Source organism: Ranitomeya imitator, chromosome 2 (assembly GCF_032444005.1).
Source record: "Ranitomeya imitator isolate aRanImi1 chromosome 2, aRanImi1.pri, whole genome shotgun sequence".
NCBI lineage: Eukaryota > Metazoa > Chordata > Amphibia > Anura > Dendrobatidae > Ranitomeya > Ranitomeya imitator.
This window is the reverse complement of record NC_091283.1, coordinates 260,563,031-260,588,893: the sequence shown is the minus strand read 5'-3', so window position 1 is coordinate 260,588,893 and position 25,863 is coordinate 260,563,031. Positions and strand designations below refer to the sequence as shown.

Below are 25,863 nucleotides of genomic sequence, written 5' to 3'. Positions count from 1 at the left end.
TGGCACAAAATATCTGATCATAATGGATCTGAGTCGAGGATACTGGCAGATTCCCCTGAGCCCAGAGGCGCAGGAGAAGTCACCCCTTTTGGACTGTACGAGTCCATGGTCATGCCCTTTGGCAAGAAGAATTCCCTTGCCACTTTCCAGTGGTCAACCACCTGCTTCAGGGACTGGAGAACTACGTGGTGGTGTACCTGAATAACATCTTCAGTTCCCCCTGGGATGAATACCTGCAGCATCTTCAGGAGGTGCTCAGGCAAATTCACTGAGCCGGTCTGACCATCAACGCGGGAACGTGCCAGATGGGCATGAGAGAGGTCCATTACCTGGGCACCGGGTAGGTGAGAAGTCCATAAAGCCAGAGCCTGGAAAAGTGAATGCGATCACGTCCTGGCCCACCACAGGACCAAGAAACAAGTGATGTCCTTCCTTGGCACTGCAAGGTACTATAGGTCCTTCGTACAGAACTATAGTAGCCTGGCAAAACCCTTGATGGACCTCACCAGGAAGAAGCTACCCCACATAGTCGACTGGACCAACGGCTGTGAGGGGTGTTATGATCTGGTGGCCATGGAGCAGCATGAGACGTACTCTGGAGAAGGTGGCACCTGTACTGACCGCAAACCCTGAACTTAGCAGCGCAACTAGAAGTAGCCGTGGGGGGTACCTAACGCTCCCTAGACCCCTCGACACAGCCTAAGAATTAACTACCCCTAAAGACAGAAACAGGAAACCTATCTTGCCTCAGAGAAAATCCCCAAAGGATAGACAGCCCCCCACAAATATTGACTGTGAGAGGAGAGGGAAATAACATACGCAGACATGAAATCAGGATTTAGCATAGGAGGCCATACTAGCTAAAAAGAAAGAATAGAACAGAGTACTATGCGGTCAGTATTAAAACACTAGAAAATATCCACCACAGAAAATTCAAATCACCACATCTGACTAAGGACATGGAGGGTATATCTGCATCTCCAGAGACACAGCTAGGCTGCAAAAAATCCTTCACAGACAAAGCTGGACAAGACGAAGCATGAAAATGCACAGAACTATAAGGTCCACAGCAGGTGGACAGCAAAAACAAAGCCAGGACTTATCTTTGAAGAAAAGCACAGCGAACAGGAGAGACCAGAAGGGATGTGAATCCTCCAAAAACAATGGACAACTGGCACTGACTAAAGGATCAAGCAGGACTAAATAGCTGAGTCCAAATTGAACACACCTGATAAATGCTGCGATCCACAGACAGCAGCACTACCATTCATAACCACCGGAGGGAGCTGGAAGCTTCTGCTGAGGGAAGTGGCCTATTCCACCATCGAGAAGGAGTGCCTGGCCATAGTCTGGACCCTACAACATTTACAGCCCTACCTGTATGGGTGCACCTTCACTGTGATGGCGGACCACCACCCTCTGCGCTGGCTACAAGCCATGTGTGGAACCAATGGAAGGTTGATACGCTGGAGCCTTGCCCTGCAGCAGTATGACTTTACAGTCACACACAAAATGGGCAGGAAGCATAGCAATGCAGTTGTGTTGTCCCGCTTGGGAGAACCTGCCGAGGTGCGCATGGAGATGTACCGAGAGGTCTTGCCTCCGTAGCGCAGTCCAAAATGGGAGGTGTCAGGAACATGAGGTAGTGGATTGTCTATTATCGCGTACTGATCCCCCTTCTCTGCTGGCAGCACATTGGAATTCAAGCCACTCGTTCCCCTCTCCCTTCCCCAGGAATGTCTTTGTTTGGTGAAGCCAAAACGTAAAGAGTGGAAAGAAGAGTGCATGTCATAACTCAGCCCACTCAGTGATGTCACGACGAGGGCATATCGTTAATAATTATTGTTCCTGCCTGTGTGGGAGTAGTTATATCGCCCTCACTGCAGCGTGCCCAATAGCCAATACATAGCAGGCAGCCCTTCTGGTGACTAATTACCCAAGATGCAGTACCCTTACTGACCTGAGGTTAAGGGGGGTGCCAAGAGAGCTGCAAGTTTCAAAGCTGAACTGGGAAGTGGGATATAGATAAATCCCCTTCAGAAGGAACGAGGGGCAACCAAACAACCCCGGTTCATGACAAATTGGTGTGAGTGGTGGGGATGATAAAGGTATCTTCCCCGTAAACCAGGACAGAATGGTGGGATCCCCGACATATCTGGTGGGATTCGTGACATATTGGTGTCAGCACGGTGGGATTCCTGACATATTGGTGGCAGCAGTGGGATAATAGGGCATTAGAGACTGGGTTTGAGCAATCATTCCTTTCACTAAAAACTTGCACAGTTCTGGAGAGGAATCTGCACAAATAAAGGTATCTTCCCCGTAAACCAGGACAGAGTGGTGGGATCCCTGACATATCCGGTGGGATTCGTGACATTCGTGGCAGCACAGTGGGATTCATGACACCACCTACATCTGCATGCATCCTACATACCCTAATTTTAACATTGAGCACGCAGGCCATGCAAATGTATGCGGATGCCTCCGCATGCGTTGTCTTGACGCTGCGCTGACCTGCGTCAAACTCAACATGCTGCGGTCGGCGAAGCTTCAAAATTTCGCATGCAGAACCATCCGCATACATCCGCATGGCCTGCATACCAAATGTTAAATATAGGGTATGCAGGACGCATGCAGACGTTGGCGAAGCTGAAGGAAGAGGAGCGGCAGTGGGCAGGGCTTCACGGAATTAGAAGGCTTTCATTTGCAGCCCTGCCGAACGCTAGTGTGAGACTAGCCTAAAACAATCCCTTTTAACCCCTTTCCGACATCAGGCGTAAATGTACGCAGATGTATGACTCCCTCCCTTTGATGTTGGCTCCAGCGCTAAATCACATCTTTTCCTGCACATGTCAGCAAGTGCACCGGAAATCCCGCTCATCAGTGACCCCGTCACATGATCGCAGGTTACCGATGGGTTGGCATGACAACCAGAGGTCTCCAGCAGAAGTCTATGGTTGTCACTGCTGGATTGCTATGAGCGCCGCCCGCTAGCAGAAAAGGCATGAACCCAGGGATCATATTGCCAAACTCCTGCTCTCCTTTAAGCATGGGCAAAACGCTACTCAGGCAACACAGGGTGAGAGTAAAACAGTGTGGCAATGCTTTATTGTACCACAAAATAGGCAGATAACACAGAACTGTCACAGCACAGTAGCCAAGATGTTGAATATTTCAAAGTCTCGCCCTTCCGCTGACTCACGGGAAAATAGCAGCTGTGACTACAGATCTTCCAGGGTCACTACCTCACCTGTGGTACGCACACAGAGGAGGTAACGACAAGCGTAGGAAGATGCCAGTCCATACAAGGCCAGTTGATGCGAGGATCACAACTTAGCTTCATATTCCAGGGTTGGTTATTCCACCTTTGGCACGCACACAGACAAGAGGTAACGACAAGCGTAGGAAGATGACGGTCCATTGAGTCCATACAAGGTACAAGGCCAGTTGATCTGAGGATCACAACCTGGCTTTTCCAAACATATCCATGGTTCAATGATGGTCAATGGAGCAGATCTGTATTCTTGCAACCGAGGCTGAAAACCCCTAGGTTGTTTTCCTATGGAATGATAGATCTGTGTCCCTCGTAATGGAGCCATGATGTAAAATGGCTGCTGTCCTGTCCTTCTCATGTCTCATGATTGCACACATCCCTAGCCTTTATAACGACATTGCATTCCTTGACAGACCGCAGCATGGCCATTAGTTAGAAGCTGCTATTGATCTTTGGAGCCGGTAAGTTTTCCCTGAGTGGTACATATTGGGCCATCTGAAAGCGGAGTTTAGTCTAGGACAATTTGTCTGTACTACTAATTAACACCTGTAACAATACCAAACTAGGGCAGTCCCTATAGGAGAAAAAACACAAAAATTATACTGTACTGTATTTTCACATACTATCTATTCTGGCCCTGCAGTGGCTTATAAACTTACGAAGTATATAGCTTGAGGTCTGGGATCTGCCAATATGTGGCTAGTTTTCTGTTTTGGATAACATGATACATGACTAGTTTTTTTTCTTGTCTAGTCTCGCTTTAATATAGGTCAATATTAAATAGTCTCCTTTTAAGTCGCCTTTGGTGAGGACGATGAAACCCATAGAAATTAGAGGCTTGGAGAGTGAGTGTGTATATGCCACCTCACCCTATATACTGAACTGTTAGGTACATGTTTTTTATATTAGTCACCTACTGACTAATCTTCAAGGGGTGAATTATCGGTATAGTTTTACATTTGGAATTAATAAAGTTTAGTTTTATCCTTTTGTCAGCAAACACGAGGAATGACAAGAGATAACCCATTTAAGAAGATTCAATTTTGGTTAAAACTATTCCAACATTATGAATATAAAAAAGTCTTCTCCCCTATGTGACGTCTCTGATGTTTATTAACAGTTGATTTTCAATTAAAATATTTCCCACATTAAGAAAATGAAAAAGGCTTCTCCTATGTGTGACTGCTCTGATGTCTAAGAAGAAGCACTTTCCATTTAAAACATTTCCTACAATCTGAACAGGAAAAAGGCTTCTCCTCTTTGTGAGTTCTATGGTGCATAACCAAACCTGATTTTTGGTTAAAACATTTCCCACATTCTGAACAGGTAAAAGGCTTTTCCCCTGTGTGGATTCGCTGGTGAGTAACCAAATCTGCTCTCTGGGTAAAACATTTCCCACATTCTGAACAGGAAAAAGGCTTCTCCCCTGTGTGGGTTCTTTGGTGACAAACAAGATGACATTTATGGTTAAAACATTTCCCACATTCTGAACAAGAAAAAGGCTTCTCCCCTGTGTGGGTTCTTTGGTGACTAACAAGATCCTTTTTCTGGTTAAAACATTTCCCACATTCTGAACAAGAAAAAGGCTTCTCCCCCGTGTGGGTTCTCTGGTGAATAACAAGATTCCTTTTCCGGTTAAAACATTTCCCACATTCTGAACATGAAAAAGGCTTCTTCCCTGTGTGAGTTCTCTGGTGACTAACAAGATTCCCTTTCTGGTTAAAACTTTTCCCACATTCTGAACAGGAAAAAGGCTTCTCCCCCGTGTGGGTTCTCTGGTGACTAACAAGATACCCTTTCTGGTTAAAACTTTTCCCACATTCTGAACAGGAAAAAGGCTTCTTCCCTGTGTGGGTTCTCTGGTGACTAACAAGATCCTTTTTCTGGTTAAAACATTTCCCACATTCTGAACAGGAAAAAGGCTTCTCCCCCGTGTGGGTTCTCTGGTGACTAACAAGATACCCTTTCTGGTTAAAACTTTTCCCACATTCTGAACAAGAAAAAGGCTTCTCCCCTGTGTGGGTTCTCTGGTGACTAACAAGATTCCCTTTCTGGTTAAAACTTTTCCCACATTCTGAACAGGAAAAAGGCTTCTCCCCCGTGTGGGTTCTCTGGTGACTAACAAGATACCCTTTCTGGTTAAAACTTTTCCCACATTCTGAACAGGAAAAAGGCTTCTCCCCTGTGTGGGTTCTCTGGTGACTAACAAGATTCCCTTCATGGTTAAAACGTTTCCCACATTCTGAACATGAAAAAGGCTTCTTCCCTGTGTGAGTTCTCTGGTGACTAACAAGATGCAATTTATGTGTAAAACATTTCCCACATTCTAAACAAGAAAAAGGCTTCTCTCCTGTGTGGGTTCTCTGGTGACTAACAAGATTCCCTTTCTGGTTAAAACTTTTCCCACATTCTGAACAGGAAAAAGGCTTCTCCCCCGTGTGGGTTCTCTGGTGACTAACAAGATACCCTTTCTGGTTAAAACTTTTCCCACATTCTGAACATGAAAAAGGCTTCTCTCCTGTGTGGGTTCTCTGGTGAATAACAAGATACCCTTTCTGGTTAAAACTTTTCCCGCATTCTGAATAGGAAAAAGGCTTCTCCCCTGTGTGGATTCTCTGGTGACTAACAAGATTCCCTTTCTGGTTAAAACATTTTCCACATTCTGAACATGAAAATGACTTATTTGCTTTAGGAGCAGTTTGTTTTTTGTTGCCTCTTTTGTGACTTTGATTTTCCTTAGCAGTCAGTAATGAATCAGAAGATGGGACCTGTTTCATAGGATCAGATGACAGATCTTTGGTGTGAATTGATGATGATATATCTGGAGAAACAGCAATCACTTCAGTTTTATCTTGTAGGATCTCAAGATCATCACATTTAAACATTGAAGATGTCAACTGTCCCTCTGATCTCCTGGTACAGTCATCTGATAAGATAAACAATTTTTTTTAACACAATATCCTTGAGTTTTATATTATTGAACATTTCTGCTTAAACTGTCCATACAAATGACAAGCTATGTACAACAACTTTATTTACTAAGACAATGACTGTTCACAGTCTAATAGAAAACCTTGTTGGATGAACCAGTAGTGTGTGGTGTTCAACTGTTTGGTTTCTTTTATGGAAGGCAGAATGAACAATCAATGTTATGTAGGCAAAAATAATACCAATTTTCATCTCACAAAAAACAAGTCCCCACTCAGATCCATCATCTGTCAATGGAAAAACAGAGGTTCCCACACTATTAGTGGCTCAAAGGCTATTGAAAAGCAACAGAGTTTCTATAAATAAATCCAGCAAAATCCACTCTCACTTCTGAGTCTTGCAGTGTGCTCAAACAACATTTAGGATCCCTATATTTACCAATATTATAGTGAGAAGAATCCACTTAATTTGCAGTGTGTGTCTCCTGAAGCACAATCTGTGCTGGGTAATAAAATGGCAAATGTGTAATTTTCACTCTCCAACATCCACTGAGTCTTAATTTCTAGAAAATGGCTGTGGAGTCAAAATAGTCACTCTTCCTACACACTTGGTCAAAATTGTTGGTACTCCTCATGTAATGACTGAAAAACCCAAAATGGTCACAGAAATAACTTGAATCTGACAAAAGTAATAAATAAGAGATCTATGAAAATCAACAAATTAAAGTCAGACATTGCTTTTCAACCAGGTTTCCACAGATTTAAAAAAAAAAAAAATAAAACTCATGAAATAGGCCTGGACAGAAATTATGGTACCCTTAACTTAACTGCTTTGTGACCACCAACCGTAGATAAATGGTGGCGCTGCACAAAGCCCTGCTAGCGCCGACGTTTAGCTACCGTTTGTCTACAGTCGGCAGTTTTGTGTTCATCAGGACCCCCACGTACCTTATAACAAGGGGATTCCGGCGCACAACAGTTCCTGTGACCCCCGACCTCATTGAGACCTGATTGGTTCAGGTCCTGATGACGTCAGCGTCACACCAGCCAATGAGACAAATCACTAGGAAAGTTTGTTTTAGCAACCAACTTTCCTGGGCGATCTGCCTGATAAAAACGCTGTTTCTCCTCAGATCTCCTGTCAGTGAGAGATTAGAGGAGAAACAGTGTTACAAGTGCTGCTGGCAACAGCTGTGTCAGTCAGCCATCTTGTTATAAAGTAAAAAAACAGATAAGCCAGGTTAGGGTTAGTGTTATAGTTAGGGTTACTGTTAGGTTAAAGTTAGGGTTAGGCTAAAGAAGTAGGCTTTTCTCAATTGTCTCCCCAATAACTTGGTCACTTCAGAGTTTTCTATTAGCTTGCTAGAGCATACTGTCCTCCAAATAAATTTATATGCGTCCCAATTCATCAGCCAGAATCCATGATCCTATTACATTTTTAGGACTTACATTCGCTATGGGGCTTGTTAAAAAAAAAAATGCGCATTCGTCCTATTGGTCCAACTGCCCTGTTCAAGCCACCCCAATGTTTTCTGCCATTCTTCCTAGGATCCGTTATGAAATGCTCATTAGATTTTGGCATTTTAACGACGAGTCAATGCCTGCCCAGAAATGCTCCAGAACATGACAGACTATTGAAAATCATACCCATCATTGAAGAATTGACAGAAAAATTCTTAAAGCTTTATACCCCAACATAAAACATTTCCATTGATACGTCCCTTGTAAATTTCAAAGGAAGACTGCACCTCAAGCAATTTATTCCTTCTAAGAGGGCAAGGTTCAGAATAAAGCTCTATAATATGTGCGACAGTTCAACAGGAGACACATCAGCTTTTTGAATTTATGAAGGAAAGATAGCAACTGAACCCACCAGGATGCCCTACTTATCTGGGGACATCTGGAAAAACCGGTAGGGAGCTGATAACTCCATTATTACAAAAAGGCTACAATCTGAATGTTGACAAGTACTACACCAGCATACCCCTATTTAAAAGTCTGGTTGAACATAACATGGGAGCTTGTGGGACCATTCGCAAAAACTGTCAGGGGTTTCCACAATCATTGGTCAATGAAAAGTTCCGAAAGGAGCAGACAGGGGCTTTACACAATGGAGAGCTGCTTGCCGTTAAGTATAAGGATAAAAATATTTTTATCCTGAGCTCAATCGACACAGATGCCACAAGGGCCACTGCAGATCAACAGGGATCCACTACTCCAAAACCTGTGTCTGTCATTGACTACAACAAATATATGGTGGGTGTGGACCTTGCATATCACGTTCTACAGCCATACCGGGTATCAAAAAAATCATATACCTGGTATAAAAAGTTAGTCATTTATTTGTTTCAGGTGGCCTCATAGAATTCTTATGTGTTTTACAAAAAAGCCGGAAATGCAGATACTTTCCTTGATTATCAGGAAAAGGTAATTGAAATTCTTGTTTTTGAAAATGTCATCCCTGCCAATCCTTTAGAATCTGAAGACGTCAGAAGACTCACTGAGCGACATTTTATTGCCCTCATTCCAGCAACTGAAACAAGAAAGAACCCCAGAGAAGATGTCATGTATGTTCCAAGAGAGGAATGAGGCATGATACCCGCTATTATTGCCCACAATGCCCATCATTGCCGGCCTTATGCCTCCATGACTGATTTATAATCTTCCACACAGAACCACGTTTTTAAACTGTTTTGACATTCAAGCATTTGGTTTATTTAGTGACAGACACATTTCAGTAGAGCTGACAACAATTTCTGGGGGTACGTGGGGGGATGTGTTGTGAATTCTGTGGCAGAGCTCCCTCTTGTGGTCACAAGTGGTACTTCGGCTGATTCTCTCTGTGAGCTTCCGTTGGTGGAGGAAAGTGGTACTGCGGCTTCTGAGTTTCCTTCCTCAGGTGATATGGTGAAGTCGTTAGGTGCTACCCTATTTAACTCCACCTAGTGCTTTGATCCTGGCTTCCAGTCAATGTTCTAGTATTGGACCTGTTTCCTCCTGGATCGTTCCAGTGGCCTGCTGCTCTGCATAGCTAAGTTCCTCTTTGCTATTTGTTTGCTGTTTTTTTTCTGTCCAGCTTGTTTATTTGTTTTTTCTGCTTGCTGGAAGCTCTGGGACGCAGAGGGTGTACCTCCGTTCCGTTAGTTCGGTACGGAGGGTCTTTTTGCACCCTTTGCGTGGTTTTTGTAGGGTTTTGTGTTGACCGCAAAGTTACCTTTCCTATCCTCGCTCTGTTCAGAAAGTTGGGCCTCACTTTGCTAAGTCTATTTCATCTCTACGTTTGTCTTTTCATCTTAACTCACAGTCATTATATGTGGGGGCTGCCTTTTCCTTTGGGGTATTTCTCTGAGGCAAGGTAGGCTTATTTTCTATCTTCAGGCTAGCCAGTTTCTCAGGCCGTGCCGAGTTGCATAGGCAGCGTTAGGCGCAATCCACGGCTGCCTCTAGTGTGGTTGGTTAGGATTAGGGATTGCGGTCAACAGAGTTCCCACGTCTCAGAGCTCGTTCTTGTTTTTTGGGTTATTGCCAGGTCACTGTATGTGCACTGACCTCTATGTCCATTGTGGTACTGAATTACCTTTCATAACAGTACTGGAAGCCCAAAGTACTAATGATTCTCAATAGAGGAAAAAAAGAAGTTCTGAGACCATTTTTTTTTCTTTGCACTGTGTTTTGCCTTTTTTTTCCCCTAGACATTTGGGTAGTTCAGGACACAGGTGTGGACATGGATATTCAGGGTCTGTGCTCTTCATTGGATAATCTCGTTATAAATGTACAAAAGATTCAAGATTTCGTGGTTCAGAAGCCTATGTTAGAACCAAGAATTCCTATTCCTGATTTGTTTTATGGTGATAGAGCGAAGTTTGTGAATTTCAAAAATAATTGCAAACTGTTTCTGGCCTTGAGACCTCGCTCCTCTGGTGATCCAGTTCAACAAGTGAGAATTGTTATTTCTTTTTTGCGTGGCGATCCTCAGGACTGGGCATTTTCCCTTGCGCCAGGGGATCCTGCATTGAGTAATGTTGATGCGTTTTTTCTGGCGCTCGGATTGCTGTACGATGAGCCTAATTCAGTGGATCAGGCAGAGAAGAATTTGCTGGCTCTGTGTCAGGGTCAGGATGAGATAGAGGTATATTGTCAGAAATTTAGAAAGTGGTCTGTACTCACTCAGTGGAATGAAGGTGCGCTCGCAGCTATTTTCAGAAGAGGTATCTCTGAAGCCCTTAAGGATGTCATGGTGGGATTTCCTATGCCTGCTGGTCTGAATGAGTCTATGTCTTTGGCCATTCAGATCGGTCGACGCTTGCGCGAGCGTAAATCTGTGCGCCAATTGGCGGTATTACCTGAGCTTAAATCTGAGCCTATGCAGTGCGATAGGACTTTGACCAGAGTTGAACGGCAAGAACACAGACGTCTGAATGGGCTGTGTTTCTACTGTGGTGATTCCACTCATGCTATCTCTGATTGTCCTAAGCGCACTAAGCGGTTCGCTAGGTCTGCCACCATTGGTATGGTACAGTCAAAATTTCTTCTGTCCGTTACCTTGATCTGCTCTTTGTCATCGTATTCTGTCATGGCATTTGTGGACTCAGGCGCTGCTCTGAATTTGATGGACTTGGAGTATGCTAGGCGTTGTGGGTTTTTCTTGGAGCCCTTGCAGTGTCCTATTCCATTGAGAGGAATTGATGCTACGCCTTTGGCCAAGAATAAGCCTCAGTACTGGACCCAGCTGACCATGTGCATGGCTCCTGCACATCAGGAGGTTATTCGCTTTCTGGTGTTGCATAATTTGCATGATGTGGTCGTGTTGGGGTTGCCATGGCTACAAGTCCATAATCCAGTATTAGATTGGAAATCCATGTCTGTGTCCAGCTGGGGTTGTCAGGGGGTACATGGTGATGTCCCATTTCTGACTATTTCGTCATCCACCCCTTCTGAGGTTCCTGAGTTCTTGTCTGATTACCGGGATATATTTGATGAGCCCAAGTCCGATACCCTACCTCCGCATAGGGATTGTGATTGTGCTATCGATTTGATTCCTGGTAGTAAATTCCCAAAAGGTCGACTGTTTAATTTATCTGTGCCTGAGCACGCCGCTATGCGGAGTTATGTGAAGGAGTCTTTGGAGAAGGGGCATATTCACCCGTCATCGTCGCCATTAGGAGCAGGGTTCTTTTTTGTAGCCAAGAAGGATGGTTCACTGAGACCTTGTATAGATTACCGCCTTCTAAATAAGATTACTGTTAAATTTCAGTACCCTTTGCCATTATTATCTGATTTGTTTGCTCGCATTAAGGGGGCTAGTTGGTTCACCAAGATAGATCTTCGTGGTGCGTATAATCTTGTGCGTATTAAGCGAGGCGATGAATGGAAAACTGCATTTAATACGCCCAAGGGCCATTTTGAGTATCTTGTAATGCCATTCGGACTTGCCAATGCTCCATCAGTGTTTCAGTCCTTTATGCATGACATCTTCCGAGAGTACCTGGATAAATTCCTGATTGTGTACTTAGATGACATTTTGATCTTCTCGGATGATTGGGAGTCTCATGTGAAGCAGGTCAGAATGGTGTTTCAGGTCCTGCGTGCTAATTCTTTGTTTGTGAAGGGATCAAAGTGTCTCTTTGGTGTCCAGAAGGTTTCATTTTTGGGGTTCATCTTTTCCCCTTCTACTATCGAGATGGACCCTGTTAAGGTCCAAGCCATGCATAATTGGACTCAGCCGACATCTCTGAAAAGTCTGCAAAAGTTCCTGGGCTTTGCTAATTTTTATCGTCGCTTCATCTGTAATGTTTCTAGTATTGCTAAACCATTGACCGATTTGACCAAGAAGGGTGCTGATGTGGTCAATTGGTCTTCTGCTGCTGTGGAAGCTTTTCAAGAGTTGAAGCGTCGTTTTTCTTCTGCCCCTGTGTTGTGTCAACCAGATGTTTCGCTTCCGTTCCAGGTCGAGGTTGATGCTTCTGAGATTGGAGCAGGAGCCATTTTGTCGCAGAGAAGTTCTGATTGCTCGGTGATGAAACCATGCGCCTTCTTTTCCAGGAAGTTTTCGCCTGCTGAGCGAAATTATGATGTGGGTAATCGAGAGTTGCTGGCCATGAAGTGGGCATTCGAGGAGTGGCGTCATTGGCTTGAAGGAGCTAAGCATCGCGTGGTGGTCTTGACTGATCATAAGAACTTGACTTATCTCGAGTCCGCCAAGCGCTTGAATCCTAGACAAACTCGTTGGTCGTTGTTTTTTGCCCGTTTTGACTTTGTGATTTCATATCTTCCGGGCTCTAAAAATGTGAAGGCGGATGCTCTGTCTAGGAGTTTTGTGCCCGACTCTCCTGGTGTATCTGAGCCGGTGGGTATCCTCAAAGAGGGAGTAATTGTGTCTGCTATCTCCCCTGATTTGCGGTGGGTGCTGCAAAAATTTCAGGCTGATAAACCTGATCGTTGCCCAGTGGAGAAACGGTTTGTCCCTGATAGGTGGACGAATAAAGTTATCTCTGAGGTTCATTGTTCGGTGTTGACTGGTCATCCTGGAATCTTTGGTACCAGAGAGTTAGTGGCTAGATCCTTTTGGTGGCCATCTCTGTCGCGGGATGTGCGTACTTTTGTGCAGTCCTGTGGGATTTGTGCTGTTCTCGTGCCAGTGGGTTGCTTTTGCCCTTGCCGGTCCCGAAGAGACCTTGAACACATATCTCTATGGATTTTATTTCAGATCTTCCCGTCTCTCAAAAGATGTCAGTCATTTGGGTGGTCTGTGATCGCTTCTCTAAGATGGTCCATTTGGTACCCTTGTCTAAATTGCCTTCCTCCTCTGATTTGGTGCCATTGTTTTTCCAGCATGTGGTTCGTTTAGATGGCATTCCAGAGAATATCGTTTCTGACAGAGGTTCCCAGTTTGTTTCGAGGTTTTGGCGAGCCTTTTGTGGTAGGATGGGCATTGACTTGTCTTTTTCCTCGGCTTTCCATCCTCACACTAATGGCCAGACCGAACGAACCAATCAGACCTTGGAAACATATCTGAGATGCTTTGTTTCTGCTGATCAGGATGACTGGGTGTCCTTTTTGCCTTTGGCTGAGTTCGCCCTTAATAATCGGGCCAGCTCGGCTACCTTGGTTTCACCATTTTTCTGCAACTCTGGGTTCCATCCTCGTTTCTCTTCAGGGCAGGTTGAGTCTTCGGACTGTCCTGGTGTGGATACTGTGGTGGACAGGTTGCAGCAGATTTGGACTCATGTAGTGGACAATTTGACCTTGTCCCAGGAGAAGGCTCAACGTTTCGCTAATCGCAGACGCTGTGTGGGTCCCCGAATTTGGGTTGGGGACTTGGTTTGGTTATCTTCTCGTCATATTCCTATGAAGGTTTCCTCTCCTAAGTTTAAACCTCGTTTTATTGGTCCGTATAGGATTTCTGAGGTTCTTAATCCTGTGTCTTTTCGTCTGACCCTTCCAGATTCTTTTTCCATACATAACGTATTCCATAGGTCATTGTTGCGGAGATACGTGGCACCCGTGATTCCATCTGTTGATCCTCCTGCCCCGGTTTTGGTGGAGGGGGAGTTGGAGTATATTGTGGAGAAGATTTTGGATTCTCGTGTTTCTAGACGGAAACTCCAGTATCTGGTTAAGTGGAAGGGTTATGCTCAGGAAGATAATTCCTGGGTCTTTGCCTCTGATGTCCATGCTCCCGATCTTGTTCGTGCCTTTCATATGGCTCATCCTGGTCGTCCTGGGAGCTCTGGTGAGGGTTCGGTGACCCCTCCTCAAGGGGGGGGTACTGTTGTGAATTCTGTGGCAGAGCTCCCTCTTGTGGTCACAAGTGGTACTTCGGCTGATTCTCTCTGTGAGCTTCCGTTGGTGGAGGAAAGTGGTACTGCGGCTTCTGAGTTTCCTTCCTCAGGTGATATGGTGAAGTCGTTAGGTGCTACCCTATTTAACTCCACCTAGTGCTTTGATCCTGGCTTCCAGTCAATGTTCTAGTATTGGACCTGTTTCCTCCTGGATCGTTCCAGTGGCCTGCTGCTCTGCATAGCTAAGTTCCTCTTTGCTATTTGTTTGCTGTTTTTTTTCTGTCCAGCTTGTTTATTTGTTTTTTCTGATTGCTGGAAGCTCTGGGACGCAGAGGGTGTACCTCCGTGCCGTTAGTTCGGTACGGAGGGTCTTTTTGCCCCCTTTGCGTGGTTTTTGTAGGGTTTTGTGTTGACCGCAAAGTTACCTTTCCTATCCTCGCTCTGTTCAGAAAGTTGGGCCTCACTTTGCTAAGTCTATTTCATCTCTACGTTTGTCTTTTCATCTTAACTCACAGTCATTATATGTGGGGGCTGCCTTTTCCTTTGGGGTATTTCTCTGAGGCAAGGTAGGCTTATTTTCTATCTTCAGGCTAGCCAGTTTCTCAGGCCGTGCCGAGTTGCATAGGCAGCGTTAGGCGCAATCCACGGCTGCCTCTAGTGTGGTTGGTTAGGATTAGGGATTGCGGTCAACAGAGTTCCCACGTCTCAGAGCTCGTTCTTGTTTTTTGGGTTATTGCCAGGTCACTGTATGTGCACTGACCTCTATGTCCATTGTGGTACTGAATTACCTTTCATAACAGGGATGTCTCCAGAGACACAAGCTGGGCACAATATATTGGGCACTACAATGACAATTTTTGCTCTAAAACTTCCACTACGTGTTTCTGGAAATCATCCATGTAGTGATAATGGTCACTATATCCACAGATGAATAACCAGAGGGGTGTCATTTCCAAAATGGGGTCACTTCAGGGGGGAGTGTGTTGTTCTGGCACTTAACGGCTCTCCAAAGTGCCATAACAGCAGAATCCCCCCCCTGAAGTGATCCCATTTTGGAAATGGCACCCCTCTGTGAATTCATCTATTGGTGTAGTGACCATTTACCCATCTACCTATTTTCCAATGTCAATACCACCAAAAAGAAGAAAAAAGACCGACCAGAAAGTCCAAAGAATATATTTCAATATTGTTAACATATGATTTTATTGTTAAATAACAGGTTTAAAAACAATGAGATAAAAAAATGTATCCATAATAAAGAATGATGGTACTTAAAAACAATTTTCTGTATGTTATTGCAGGAACGCTAAAGTCCAGTACTTATAAATAGATAGATAGAATACCCTCAAATTCAAAATTGTATGTGACTAGAGACTCAAACACACATACATGTGGTGCACAAACTACATACATGTGTTAAAAATGATATATACAATGCTCAAAATGCAAAAATCCAATTGAAAAAACAAAAATATATATATTGCATGTGCAAACATTGCATTAGTGAAAAAGAAAAACAAATGAGCAACAATAAAGTGCAAAAATAGTGCAAGAAAAACCCACCAGGGGTGAGTGTCCCCACATACTATATTTTGCGACCAGGATGACAACGTAGCTGTAAGATAAAGAACTCAGTATTTATCATCAGAACAAACAAAATAACATAAAACTTACAGAGTGATGTAATAAATGCCCGGTCTCCTAGACTGGCGCCCACACCCGATGCGTTATGGCACGCTGCCTTCCTCAGGGTCCCCTGACGTGTGTAGTTTGTGCACCACATGTATTAACGTGTGTTTATGAGTCTCTAGTCACACTGAGGGTATTCCACATACATATATACAGTATATACCAAATGGACTTTGGCATTCCTGCAATAACATACAGAAAGTTGTTTTTAAATACTATCATTCTTTATTATGGGTATATATTTTTTGATCTCATTGTTTAAACCTGTTAAAAACTAGATGGTGGCCAGATTCTAACGCATCGGGTATTCTAGAATATGCATGTCCACGTAGTATATTGCACAGCCCACGTAGTATATTGCCCAGTGACGTAGTATATTGCCCAGTCACGTAGTATATTGCCCAGTCACGTAGTATATTGCCCAGCCACGTAGTATATTGCCCAGCCACGTAGTATATTGCCCAGCCACGTAGTATATAGCTCAGTCATGTACTATATTGCCCAGTCACGTAGTATATTGCCCAGTCACGTAGTATATTGCCCAGTCACGTAGTATATTGCCCAGCCATGTAGTATATTGCCCAGGCATGTAGTATATAGCCCAGTCATGCACTATATTGCCCAGTCACGTAGTATATTGCCTAGTCACGTAGTATATTGCCCAGTCATGTACTATATTGCCCAGTCACGTAGTATATTGCCCAGTCATGTACTATATTGCCCAGTCAAGTAGTATATTGCCCAGTCACGTAGTATATTGCCCAGTCACATAGTATATTGCCCAGGCATGTAGTATATAGCCCAGTCCTGTACTATATTGCCCAGTCATGTACTATATTGCCCAGTCACGTAGTATATTGCCCAGCCACGTAGTATATTGCCCAGCCACGTAGTAGATTGCCCAGTCATGTACTATATTGCCCAGTCACGTAGTATATTGCCCAGCCACGTAGTATATTGCCCAGCCACGTAGTATATTGCCCAGCCACGTAGTATATAGCCCAGTCATGTACTATATTGCCCATTCACGTAGTATATTGCCCAGCCACGTAGTATATTGCCCAGCCACGTAGTATATTGCCCAGCCACGTAGTATATAGCCCAGTCATGTACTATATTGCCCATTCACGTAGTATATTGCCCAGCCACGTAGTATATTACCAAGCCACGTAGTATATTGCCCAGTCACGTACTATATTGCCCAGTCACGTATTATATTGCCCAGTCACGTACTATATTGCCCAGCCATATAGTATATTGCCCAGCCACGTAGTATATTGCCCAGGCACATAGTATATAGCCCAGCGACGTAGTGTATTGCCCAGCTGCGTAGTATATTGCCCATGCACGTAGTATATTGCCCATGCACGTAGTATATTGCCCAGCCACGTAGTATATTGCACAGCGACTTAGTATACAGCACAGAGCCACGTAGTATACAGCACAGACACGTAGTATACTTCCCAGTCATGTAGTATATTGGCCAGTCACGTAATATATTGCCCAGCCACGTATGTAACAGGTTAAAAAAGACTTAAAATAAAAAATAAACATACTCACCTTCTGAAGGGCTTTTGTAGTCCTGGCGCCTGTGTGCAGTGCACGTGGCAGCTTCCAGTCCCAGGGTTGGTATGAGTGCAGGCCCTGTGATGACGTCGCGGTCACATGACCGTGATGTAATGGCAGGTCGTTCTCGCATAGCATCCTTCGCACCGGAACCTGCCGCTTGCACTGCCGAGGACAGCGCCACGTCGGAGGGTGAGAATAACGTTTTTTTGTGTAACATTAGATCTTTTTACTATTGATGCTGCATACCTAGCCTCAATAGTAAATACTTGGTCACACAGGGTTAATAGCAGCGGTTACGGAGTGCGGTACCCGCGGCCCGTTACCGCTGGCATTAACCCTGTGTTAGCGGTGAGTGGAGGGGAGTATGCGGGCGCCGGGCACTGACTGCAGGGGAGTAGGGAGGGACTAATCGGACTGTGACCGTCGCTGATTGGTCACGGCAGCCATGACAGGCAGCTGGCGAGACCAATCAGCGACGCGGGATTTCCGTTACGGAAGTTGCAGACAGAAAGACAGACAGACGGAAGTACCCCTTAGACAATTACATATATAGATAACATCATATGATAACAATATTGAAATATATTCTTTGGACTTTCCGGTCAGTCTTTTTCTTCTTCTTTTTGGTGGTATTAATATGGTATTTCCGACTGTCCTTCAATTTTGCTAGATCCACTTCCCAGGAATACATATGGTTCACAATAGTTGACACAATGTGTGTCTGACTTGTTAGATATATTTTTTTATAGTATTCTTTGGGTAGTGTCCCTGATTCGTGCTAATTGTTACTATTTTCCAATGTAAATTCTGGGGTTAAAACAACATTTTAGTGGTAAAAATGTAATTATTTTTTCTTCACTGCCCAATGGTATAATTTTCTATGGAACAGCTGTGGTGTCAGTATGCTCACTGCACCACTGGAAGAATTCATTCAGGGAAGTATTGTGGAAAATGCAGTCACTTTTGGGGACTTATGCTGTTCTGGCACCTCGGGGGCTCTGACAATGTGACATATCACTCACAAACAATTCCAGAAAAATCTGCTCTCCAATATGGCGTGTTGTGAATTCTGCTTTTGGGCTCCCTCCGGTGGTTGTAGGTGGTAATGCAGTTGTCCCTGGGCTGCAGTCCTGGTCAGGTGTATCTGATGATTGCAATTCTGACTGGGGTATTTCGGTTTGCAGGATTCATTAGTCCTTGCCAGTTGTCAATGGTTCTTGGGAGGTGCAGTAACAACCACTGATAGACCAAACCGCTGCACGACCAGCTCTACCCTTGCATACTGTATTCTCACCCATCCTTTGAAGATTGTGAGCCCTCGCGGGCAGGATCCTCTCTCCTACTGTACCAGTTGTGGCTTGTATTGTTTAAGATTATTGTACTTGTTTTTATTATGTACTAGATGGTGACCCGATTCTAACACATCGGGTATTCTAGAATACGCATGTCCACGTAGTATATTGCCCAGCCACGTAGTATATTGGCCAGCCACGTAGTATATTGCACAGCCCGCGTAGTATATTGCACAGCCACGTAGTATATGTCATGTTGGACGCTATTCACACTAGGGCGTCCGACAGACAGACAGCGGTAATTCTGCATTCGTCCACTGTGCACTCAGTGGCGCCGGCTAAATTTTATCTAGGTTGTTCCGGGGTTAATCTAGATGATATTCGGATTGGAGACTGGGTCACGCCCACAGCCTTTAAATAGTTCTTCTGAACTTTGGGCGTCGCCGATTATAGCTTGTGTCTTGTACCTGGTGATCTCGGTTCGGAGTGATGGTCTTGGAGTGGAAATATCATATCTGGTGGTGTATGATCCTTTGTCATATTTCTCCTTCCTATTTGTGTTTTGTTTTGCCCTGTGCACATTATAGTGTTTTCCTGGGTGTGTTTGTGGCGTGGTGTGTTTTTGGTTTTCCCTGTCTGTCTGTCTGGTGGTCAGACTTCATGGGGTCCGGTCTGACATCGTGTCTGATCGGGGTTCTCGGTTTGTGGCAAAATTTTGGAAAGCATTTTGCTCACGGCTGGGGATCAAGTTGTCACATTCTTCGGCGTTTCATCCTCAGTCAAATAGTCAGACCGAGCGGATGAACCAAAATTTGGAGCAGTACTTACGCTGCTTTGTTTCTGAGAGCCAGGAGGAGTGGTCGACGTTCCTTCCTTTGGCTGAGTTTGCCATAAATAATCTTCTGGGGAGTCTCCGTTTTTTTGTGTTTATGGGCACCATCCTCAATTTTGTACTTTGAGTCAGGGGGGCTCTTCCGGCGTCCCGGAGGACCAGCTGGGAGCACAACTGTCATCTGTTTGGAGGAGAGTGAAACAGCGACTGTTGAGCAAGGGGGCAAGGTACAAACATGTGGCTGACAGTAGACGTGTGCCAGGTCCGGACCTGAGTATGGGTGACTGGGTGTGGTTGTCCACAAAAAACATACGACTCAAAATACCATCCCTTAAATTGGGTCCAAGGTTTATTGGTCCGTTTAGGGTCACTGCCATCATTAACCAGGTAGCCTACCGTTTGGAGCTCCCTATGGTATATAAGATTCACAATGTGTTCCACAGGTCTTTATTAAAAAAGGTGGTGGGTTCCGTGGACGCGGCCAACTCCAGTTTTGGTGGATAGCAATTTAGAGATTGAAGTTTCCAAGGTGGTTGACTCTCGAGTAGTGCGCCGCACTTTACAATACCTTGTACACTGGCGTGGTTATGGGCCTGAGGAGAGGTCTTGGGTACCAGCCTCTGACATTCATGCGAACCGGCTGGTCACTATGTTTCACCGCCGCCATCCGGACAAGCCGGGTCCTATAACTCGTGAGGGCCCTGGGGTCCCTCGTAGAAGGCGGGGTACGGTCATGTCGGAAGCTATTCACACTAGGGCATCCGACAGACAGCGGTAATTCTGCATTCGTCCACTGTGCGCTCAGTGGCGCCGGCTAAATTTTATCTAGGTTGTTCCGGGGTTAATCTAGATGGTACTCGGATTGGAGACTGGGTCACGCCCTCGGCCTTTAAATAGTTCTTCTGAACTTTGGGCGTCGCCGATTATAGCTTGTGTCTTGTACCTGGTGATCTCGGTTCGGAGTGGTGGTCTTGGAGTGCAAATATCATATCTGGTGGTGTATGATCCTTTGTCATATTTCTCCTTCCTATTTGTGTTTTGTTTTGCCTTGTGCACATTATAGTGTTTTACTGAGTGTGTTTGCGGCGTGGTGTGTTTTTGGTTTTCCCTGTCTGTGCTTTCTGTAGGGGTTGGTGTGAGGAATTATCACTGGGTGGTGGGTGGAGGTTTCAGATTAGTACTGAAACAGGAGTCAGGGGCAGGCCTGGCGGCCCAGACAAGCACAGCATTAGTGTAATCTCTGGGAGAGGGACAGACAGGGTTTCCCTAGTCTGAGGGCTATCGCAGGGGCCCGGGGTATTAGCTTTAGCCTACCTAGGCTCCTCGTGACAGTATATTGCACAGCACGAGTAGTATATTGCACAGCCCACGTAGTATATTGCCCAGCGCGCGTAGTATATTGCACAGCCAGCGTAGAATATTGCCCAGCGCTCGTAGTATATTGTCCAGCCCGCGTAGTATATTGTCCAGCCCACGTAGTATATTGTCCAGCCCGCGTACTATATTGCCCAGCCCGCGTAGTATATTGCCCAGCGCGCGTAGTATATTGCACAGCCAGCGTAGAATATTGCCCAGCGCTCGTAGCATATTGTCCAGCCCGCGTAGTATATTGTCCAGCCCACGTAGTATATTGTCCAGCCCGCGTACTATATTGCCCAGCCCGCGTAGTATATTGTCCAGCCCGCGTACTATATTGCCCAGCCCGCGTACTATATTGCCCAGCCCGCGTACTATATTGCCCAGCCCGCGTACTATATTGGCCAACCACGTAATATATTGCCCAGCGCGCGTAGTATATTGCCCAGCCGCGTAGTATATTGCACAGCCCGCGTAGTATATTGCACAGCCTGCGTAGTACATTGCACAGCCCACCTAGTATATAGCAATGTGGGCATCATATCACTGCCATTAACCCTGTGTGAGTGCTGACTGGAGGGGAGTACGGAGCGGGCACTGATTGCCCAGCGCGCGTAGTATATTGCACAGCCAGCGTAGAATATTGCCCAGCGCTCGTAGTATATTGTCCAGCCCGCGTAGTATATTGTCCAGCCCACGTAGTATATTGTCCAGCCCGCGTACTATATTGCCCAGCCCGCGTAGTATATTGCCCAGCGCGCGTAGTATATTGCACAGCCAGCGTAGAATATTGCCCAGCGCTCGTAGCATATTGTCCAGCCCGCGTAGTATATTGTCCAGCCCACGTAGTATATTGTCCAGCCCGCGTACTATATTGCCCAGCCCGCGTACTATATTGCCCAGCCCGCGTACTATATTGCCCAGCCCGCGTACTATATTGCCCAGCCCGCGTACTATATTGCCCAGCCCGCGTACTATATTGGCCAACCACGTAATATATTGCCCAGCGCGCGTAGTATATTGCCCAGCCGCGTAGTATATTGCACAGCCCGCGTAGTATATTGCACAGCCTGCGTAGTACATTGCACAGCCCACCTAGTATATAGCAATGTGGGCATCATATCACTGCCATTAACCCTGTGTGAGTGCTGACTGGAGGGGAGTACGGAGCGGGCACTGACTGCGGGGAGTAAGGAGTGGCCATGTTGCCGCCGGACTGTGCCCGTTGCTGTTTGGTCGTGGCAATGGTCGTGGGCGTTTTGCCATGACCAATCAGCGACTTGGATTCCATGACAGACAGAGGCTGCGACCAATGAATATCCATGACAGAAGGACAGACAGAAGGACAGACAGAAAGATGGAAGTGACCCTTAGACAATTATATAGTAGATAACCCTCCTCACATGTAAAGTGCCATATAAATAAATGGCGCTATAATAATAAATAATAGCAATAATAATATTACACATTTAAAGAGAACTGTGTATAATAGTGCAGAGCGGAGATGTCTTAAAGGGAACCTGTCAGCAGGATTGTGCTCAGTGACTACAGACACTGTCAGGTCGGTGCCGTTATACTGATTACACCGATACCTGGTGATGAAATCCGTCTTGTGGTTGTTGTTTAACCCCTTAACAACCGCCGATACGCCTTTTAACGGCGGCCGCTAAGGGTACTTAAACCACAGCTGTGGAAAAAGTAAATAGCGCCCCCCAGAGTCGGATTTTCTCTGGGGTCTCGGCTGCCGGGGGTAGCTGAGACCCCAGAGAACATGATTCGGCATTTGCGATCGCCGGTAATTAACCGTTTACCGGCGATCGCAAAAAAAAACAAACGTGATTTCTTTTTAATTTCTCTGTCCTCCGATGTGATCGCACATCACAGGACAGAGAAATCGGGTCCCAGGTAGCCCCCCAATACTTACCTGTCTCCCCCGGTGCTCCTCGTGGCTCTTTGGGGTCTGCCGGCTGCCGGGGGTAGCCGAGACCCCAAAGAACATGATTGGGGTCGGTTTTACCGACCCCTGTTTTGCGATCGCCGGTAATTAACTGTTTACCGGCGACCGCAAAAAAAAAAAAAAGCAAAGTGTAATTCTCTGTCCTCTGATGTGATCGCACATCAGAGGACAGAGAAATAGGGGGATTCGGGGACCCGATTATACTTACCTGGGTCCTCCTGCTGCTCCTCTGGTCTTCTTGGCAAAAGAAAATGGCGGGCGCATGCGCAGTGCGCCCGCCATTTGTCGCCATCTGCCGGCCGGCAGGAGAAGAGCAGTTGGGGCTAAAATTAGGGTTAGGGCTAAGGTTAGGGTTGGGGCTAAATTCAGGGTTGGGGTTGGGGCTAAATTTAGGGTTAGGGCTAAATTTAGGGTTAGGGTTGGGGCTAAATTTAGGGTTAGGGTTCTATCACACTTACGTCGGTACGGGGCCGTCGCAATGCGTCGGCCCGACATACCGACGCACGTTGTGAAAATTGTGCACAACGTGGGCGGCGGATGTAGTTTTTCAACGCATCCGCTGCCCAATCTATGTCCTGGGGAGGAGGGGGCGGAGTTACGGCCACGCATGCGCGGTCAGAAATGGCGGACGCGACATATAAAAAAACATTACATTGAACGTTTTTTGTGCCGACGGTCCGCCAAAACACAACTGATCCAGTGCACGACGGACGCGACGTGTGGCCATCCGTCACGATCCGTCGGCAATACAATTCTATGGGCAAAAAACGCATCCTGAGGGCACATTTGCAGGATCCGTTTTTCGTCCAAAACGATGGATTGCGACGGATGCCAAACGACGCAAGTGTGAAAGTAGCCTTAGGGCTAGGGTTAGGGTTGGGGCTAAAGTTAGGGCTAGGGTTGGGGCTAAAGTTAGGGTTAGAGTTGGGATTAGGGTTAGGGTTTGGATTAGGGTTGGTATTAGAGTTAGGGTTGGCATTAGGGTTACGCTTGGGATTAGGGTTAGGTTTGGGATTAGGGTTAAGGTTAGGGTTGTGATTAGGGTTAGGGTTTGGATTAGGGTTGTTATTAGGGTTAGGGTTGGCATTAGGGTTACACTTGGGATTAGGGTTAGGTTTGGGATTAGGGTTAAGGTTAGAGTTGTGATTAGGGGTGTATTGGGATTAGGGTTAGGTTTGAGGTTAGGGTTGAGATTAGGATTAGGGGTGTGTTGGATTTAGGGTTATGGTTAGGGTTGACATTAGGGTTGTTTTGGGGTAAAGGTTGTGATTATCGTTAGGGTTAGTGATTAGGATTATGGATCGGGTTGGGATTAGGGTTAGGGGTGTGTTGGGGTTAGGGTTGGAGCTAGAATTGGGGGGTTTCCACTGTTTAGTTACATCAGGGGGTCTCCAAACACGACAGCCAATTTTGCGCTCAAAAAAGTCAAATGGTGCTCCCTCCCTTCTGAGCTCTGCCGTGCGCACAAACAGTGGGTTACCCCCACATATGGGGCATCAGCGTACTTGGGATAAATTGGACAACAACTTTTGGGGTCCAATTTCTCCTGTTACCCTTGTCAAAATAAAAACTTGGGGGCTACAAAATCTTTTTTGTGGAAAAAAATATATTTTTTTATTTTCACGACTCTGCATTCTAAACTTCTGTGAAGCACTTAGGCATTCAAAGTTCTCACCACACATCTAGATAAGTTCCTTGGGGGGTCTAGTTTCCAAAATGGGGTCACTTGTGGGGGGTTTCTACTGTTTAGGCACATCAGGGGCTCTCCAAACGCGACATGGCGTCCAATCTCAATTCCTGCCAATTCTACATTGAAAAAGTAAAACGGCGCTCCTTCACTTCCAAGCTCTGCGGTGCGCCCAAACAGTGGTTTACCCCCAAATATGGAGTATTGGCGTATTCAGGAGAAATTGCATAACAAAATTTATGGTTACATTTCTGTTTTTACACTTGCAAAAGTAAAAAAAATGGTTCTGAATTAAAATGTTTGCAAAAAAAAGTTAAATGTTCAATTTTTCCTTCCACATTGTTTCAGTTCCTGTGAAGCACGTAAAGGGTTAATAAACTTCTTGAATGTGGTTTTGAGAACCTTGATGGGTGTAGTTTTTAGAATGGTGTCACACTTCGTTATTTTCTATCATATAGACCCCTCAAAATGACTTCAAATGTGATGTGGTCCCTGAAAAAAAATGGTCAACTTTTAACCCTTACAACTCCCTATCAGAAAAAAATTTTGTTTCCAAAATTGTGTTGATGTAAAGTAGACATGTGGGAAATGTTATTAATTAACTATTTTTCGTGACATATCTCTCTGATTTAAGGGCATAAAAATGCAAAGTTTGAAAATTGCAAAATTTTAAAAATTTTCGCCATATTTCCGTTTTTTTCATAAATAATCGCAAGTAATATCGAAGAAATGTTACCACTAACATGATGTACAATATGTCACGAAAAAACAATCTCAGAATCGCTGGGATCCGTTGAAGCGTTCCAGAGTTATAACCTCATAAAGTGACAGTGGTCAGAATTGCAAAAATTGGCTCGGTCATTAAGCACCAAATTGGCTCTGTCACTAAGGGGTTAATCTGTATTTATAGTTTTCAGTTAATGAGATTCTCGTGCTCTGGGGCGGGGCTTTATGTGGTGCTCTGGGGCGGGGCTGTGGGTGGGGCTTTATGTGGTGCTCTGATTACATATTCATCTGTATTGGCTTATGACAAGTCATACGGTTTATGGCGGCGCCTGCGCAGTAGAATCTATAAGTAAGAGATGCTATTGGACAGGCGCCGCTGGTGTCATTTTGCTGGATGTAAAAAATTTTTATAAGCCTCACAATAGCCACAATATAATAGGTTTTATCAACAATAATACCAACACTATTACCGTATTTTTCGGACTATAAGACGCACCGGACCATAAGACGCACCCCAAATTTGGGGTGAAAATTGCAGAAAAAAAGATTTTTTATAACATGGGGGTCCGTCTTATTGTCCGAATTTACAGTATCTTATGGCGGTGGCAGAGCAGGGTCACAGGAGGCAAGGTGGGGTGATGCTGGGATGAGGAGGTGCTGGGATGAGAAGGTGCTGGGATGAGAAGGTGCTGGGATGAGAAGGTGCTGGGATCAGGAGGAGCTGGGATCAGGAGGTGCTGGGATCAGGAGGTGCTGGGATCAGGAGGTGCTGG

General features: G+C 45.3%; 1 protein-coding gene across 1 annotated transcript in view; it reads right to left on the bottom strand.

Annotated features, from left to right (window-relative positions):
• Nucleotides 1-3,080: 3,080 nt before the first annotated feature.
• Nucleotides 3,081-25,863, bottom strand: part of LOC138662999 (zinc finger protein 665-like) — a 52,001-nt gene continuing 29,218 nt past the window's right edge. Inside the window, exon 11 of the mRNA XM_069749038.1 lies at nt 3,081-6,200. Within this exon, the coding sequence (XP_069605139.1) occupies nt 4,447-6,200 (1,754 nt within the window). The 3' untranslated portion in view covers nt 3,081-4,446. The remainder of the gene's footprint in view (nt 6,201-25,863) is intronic.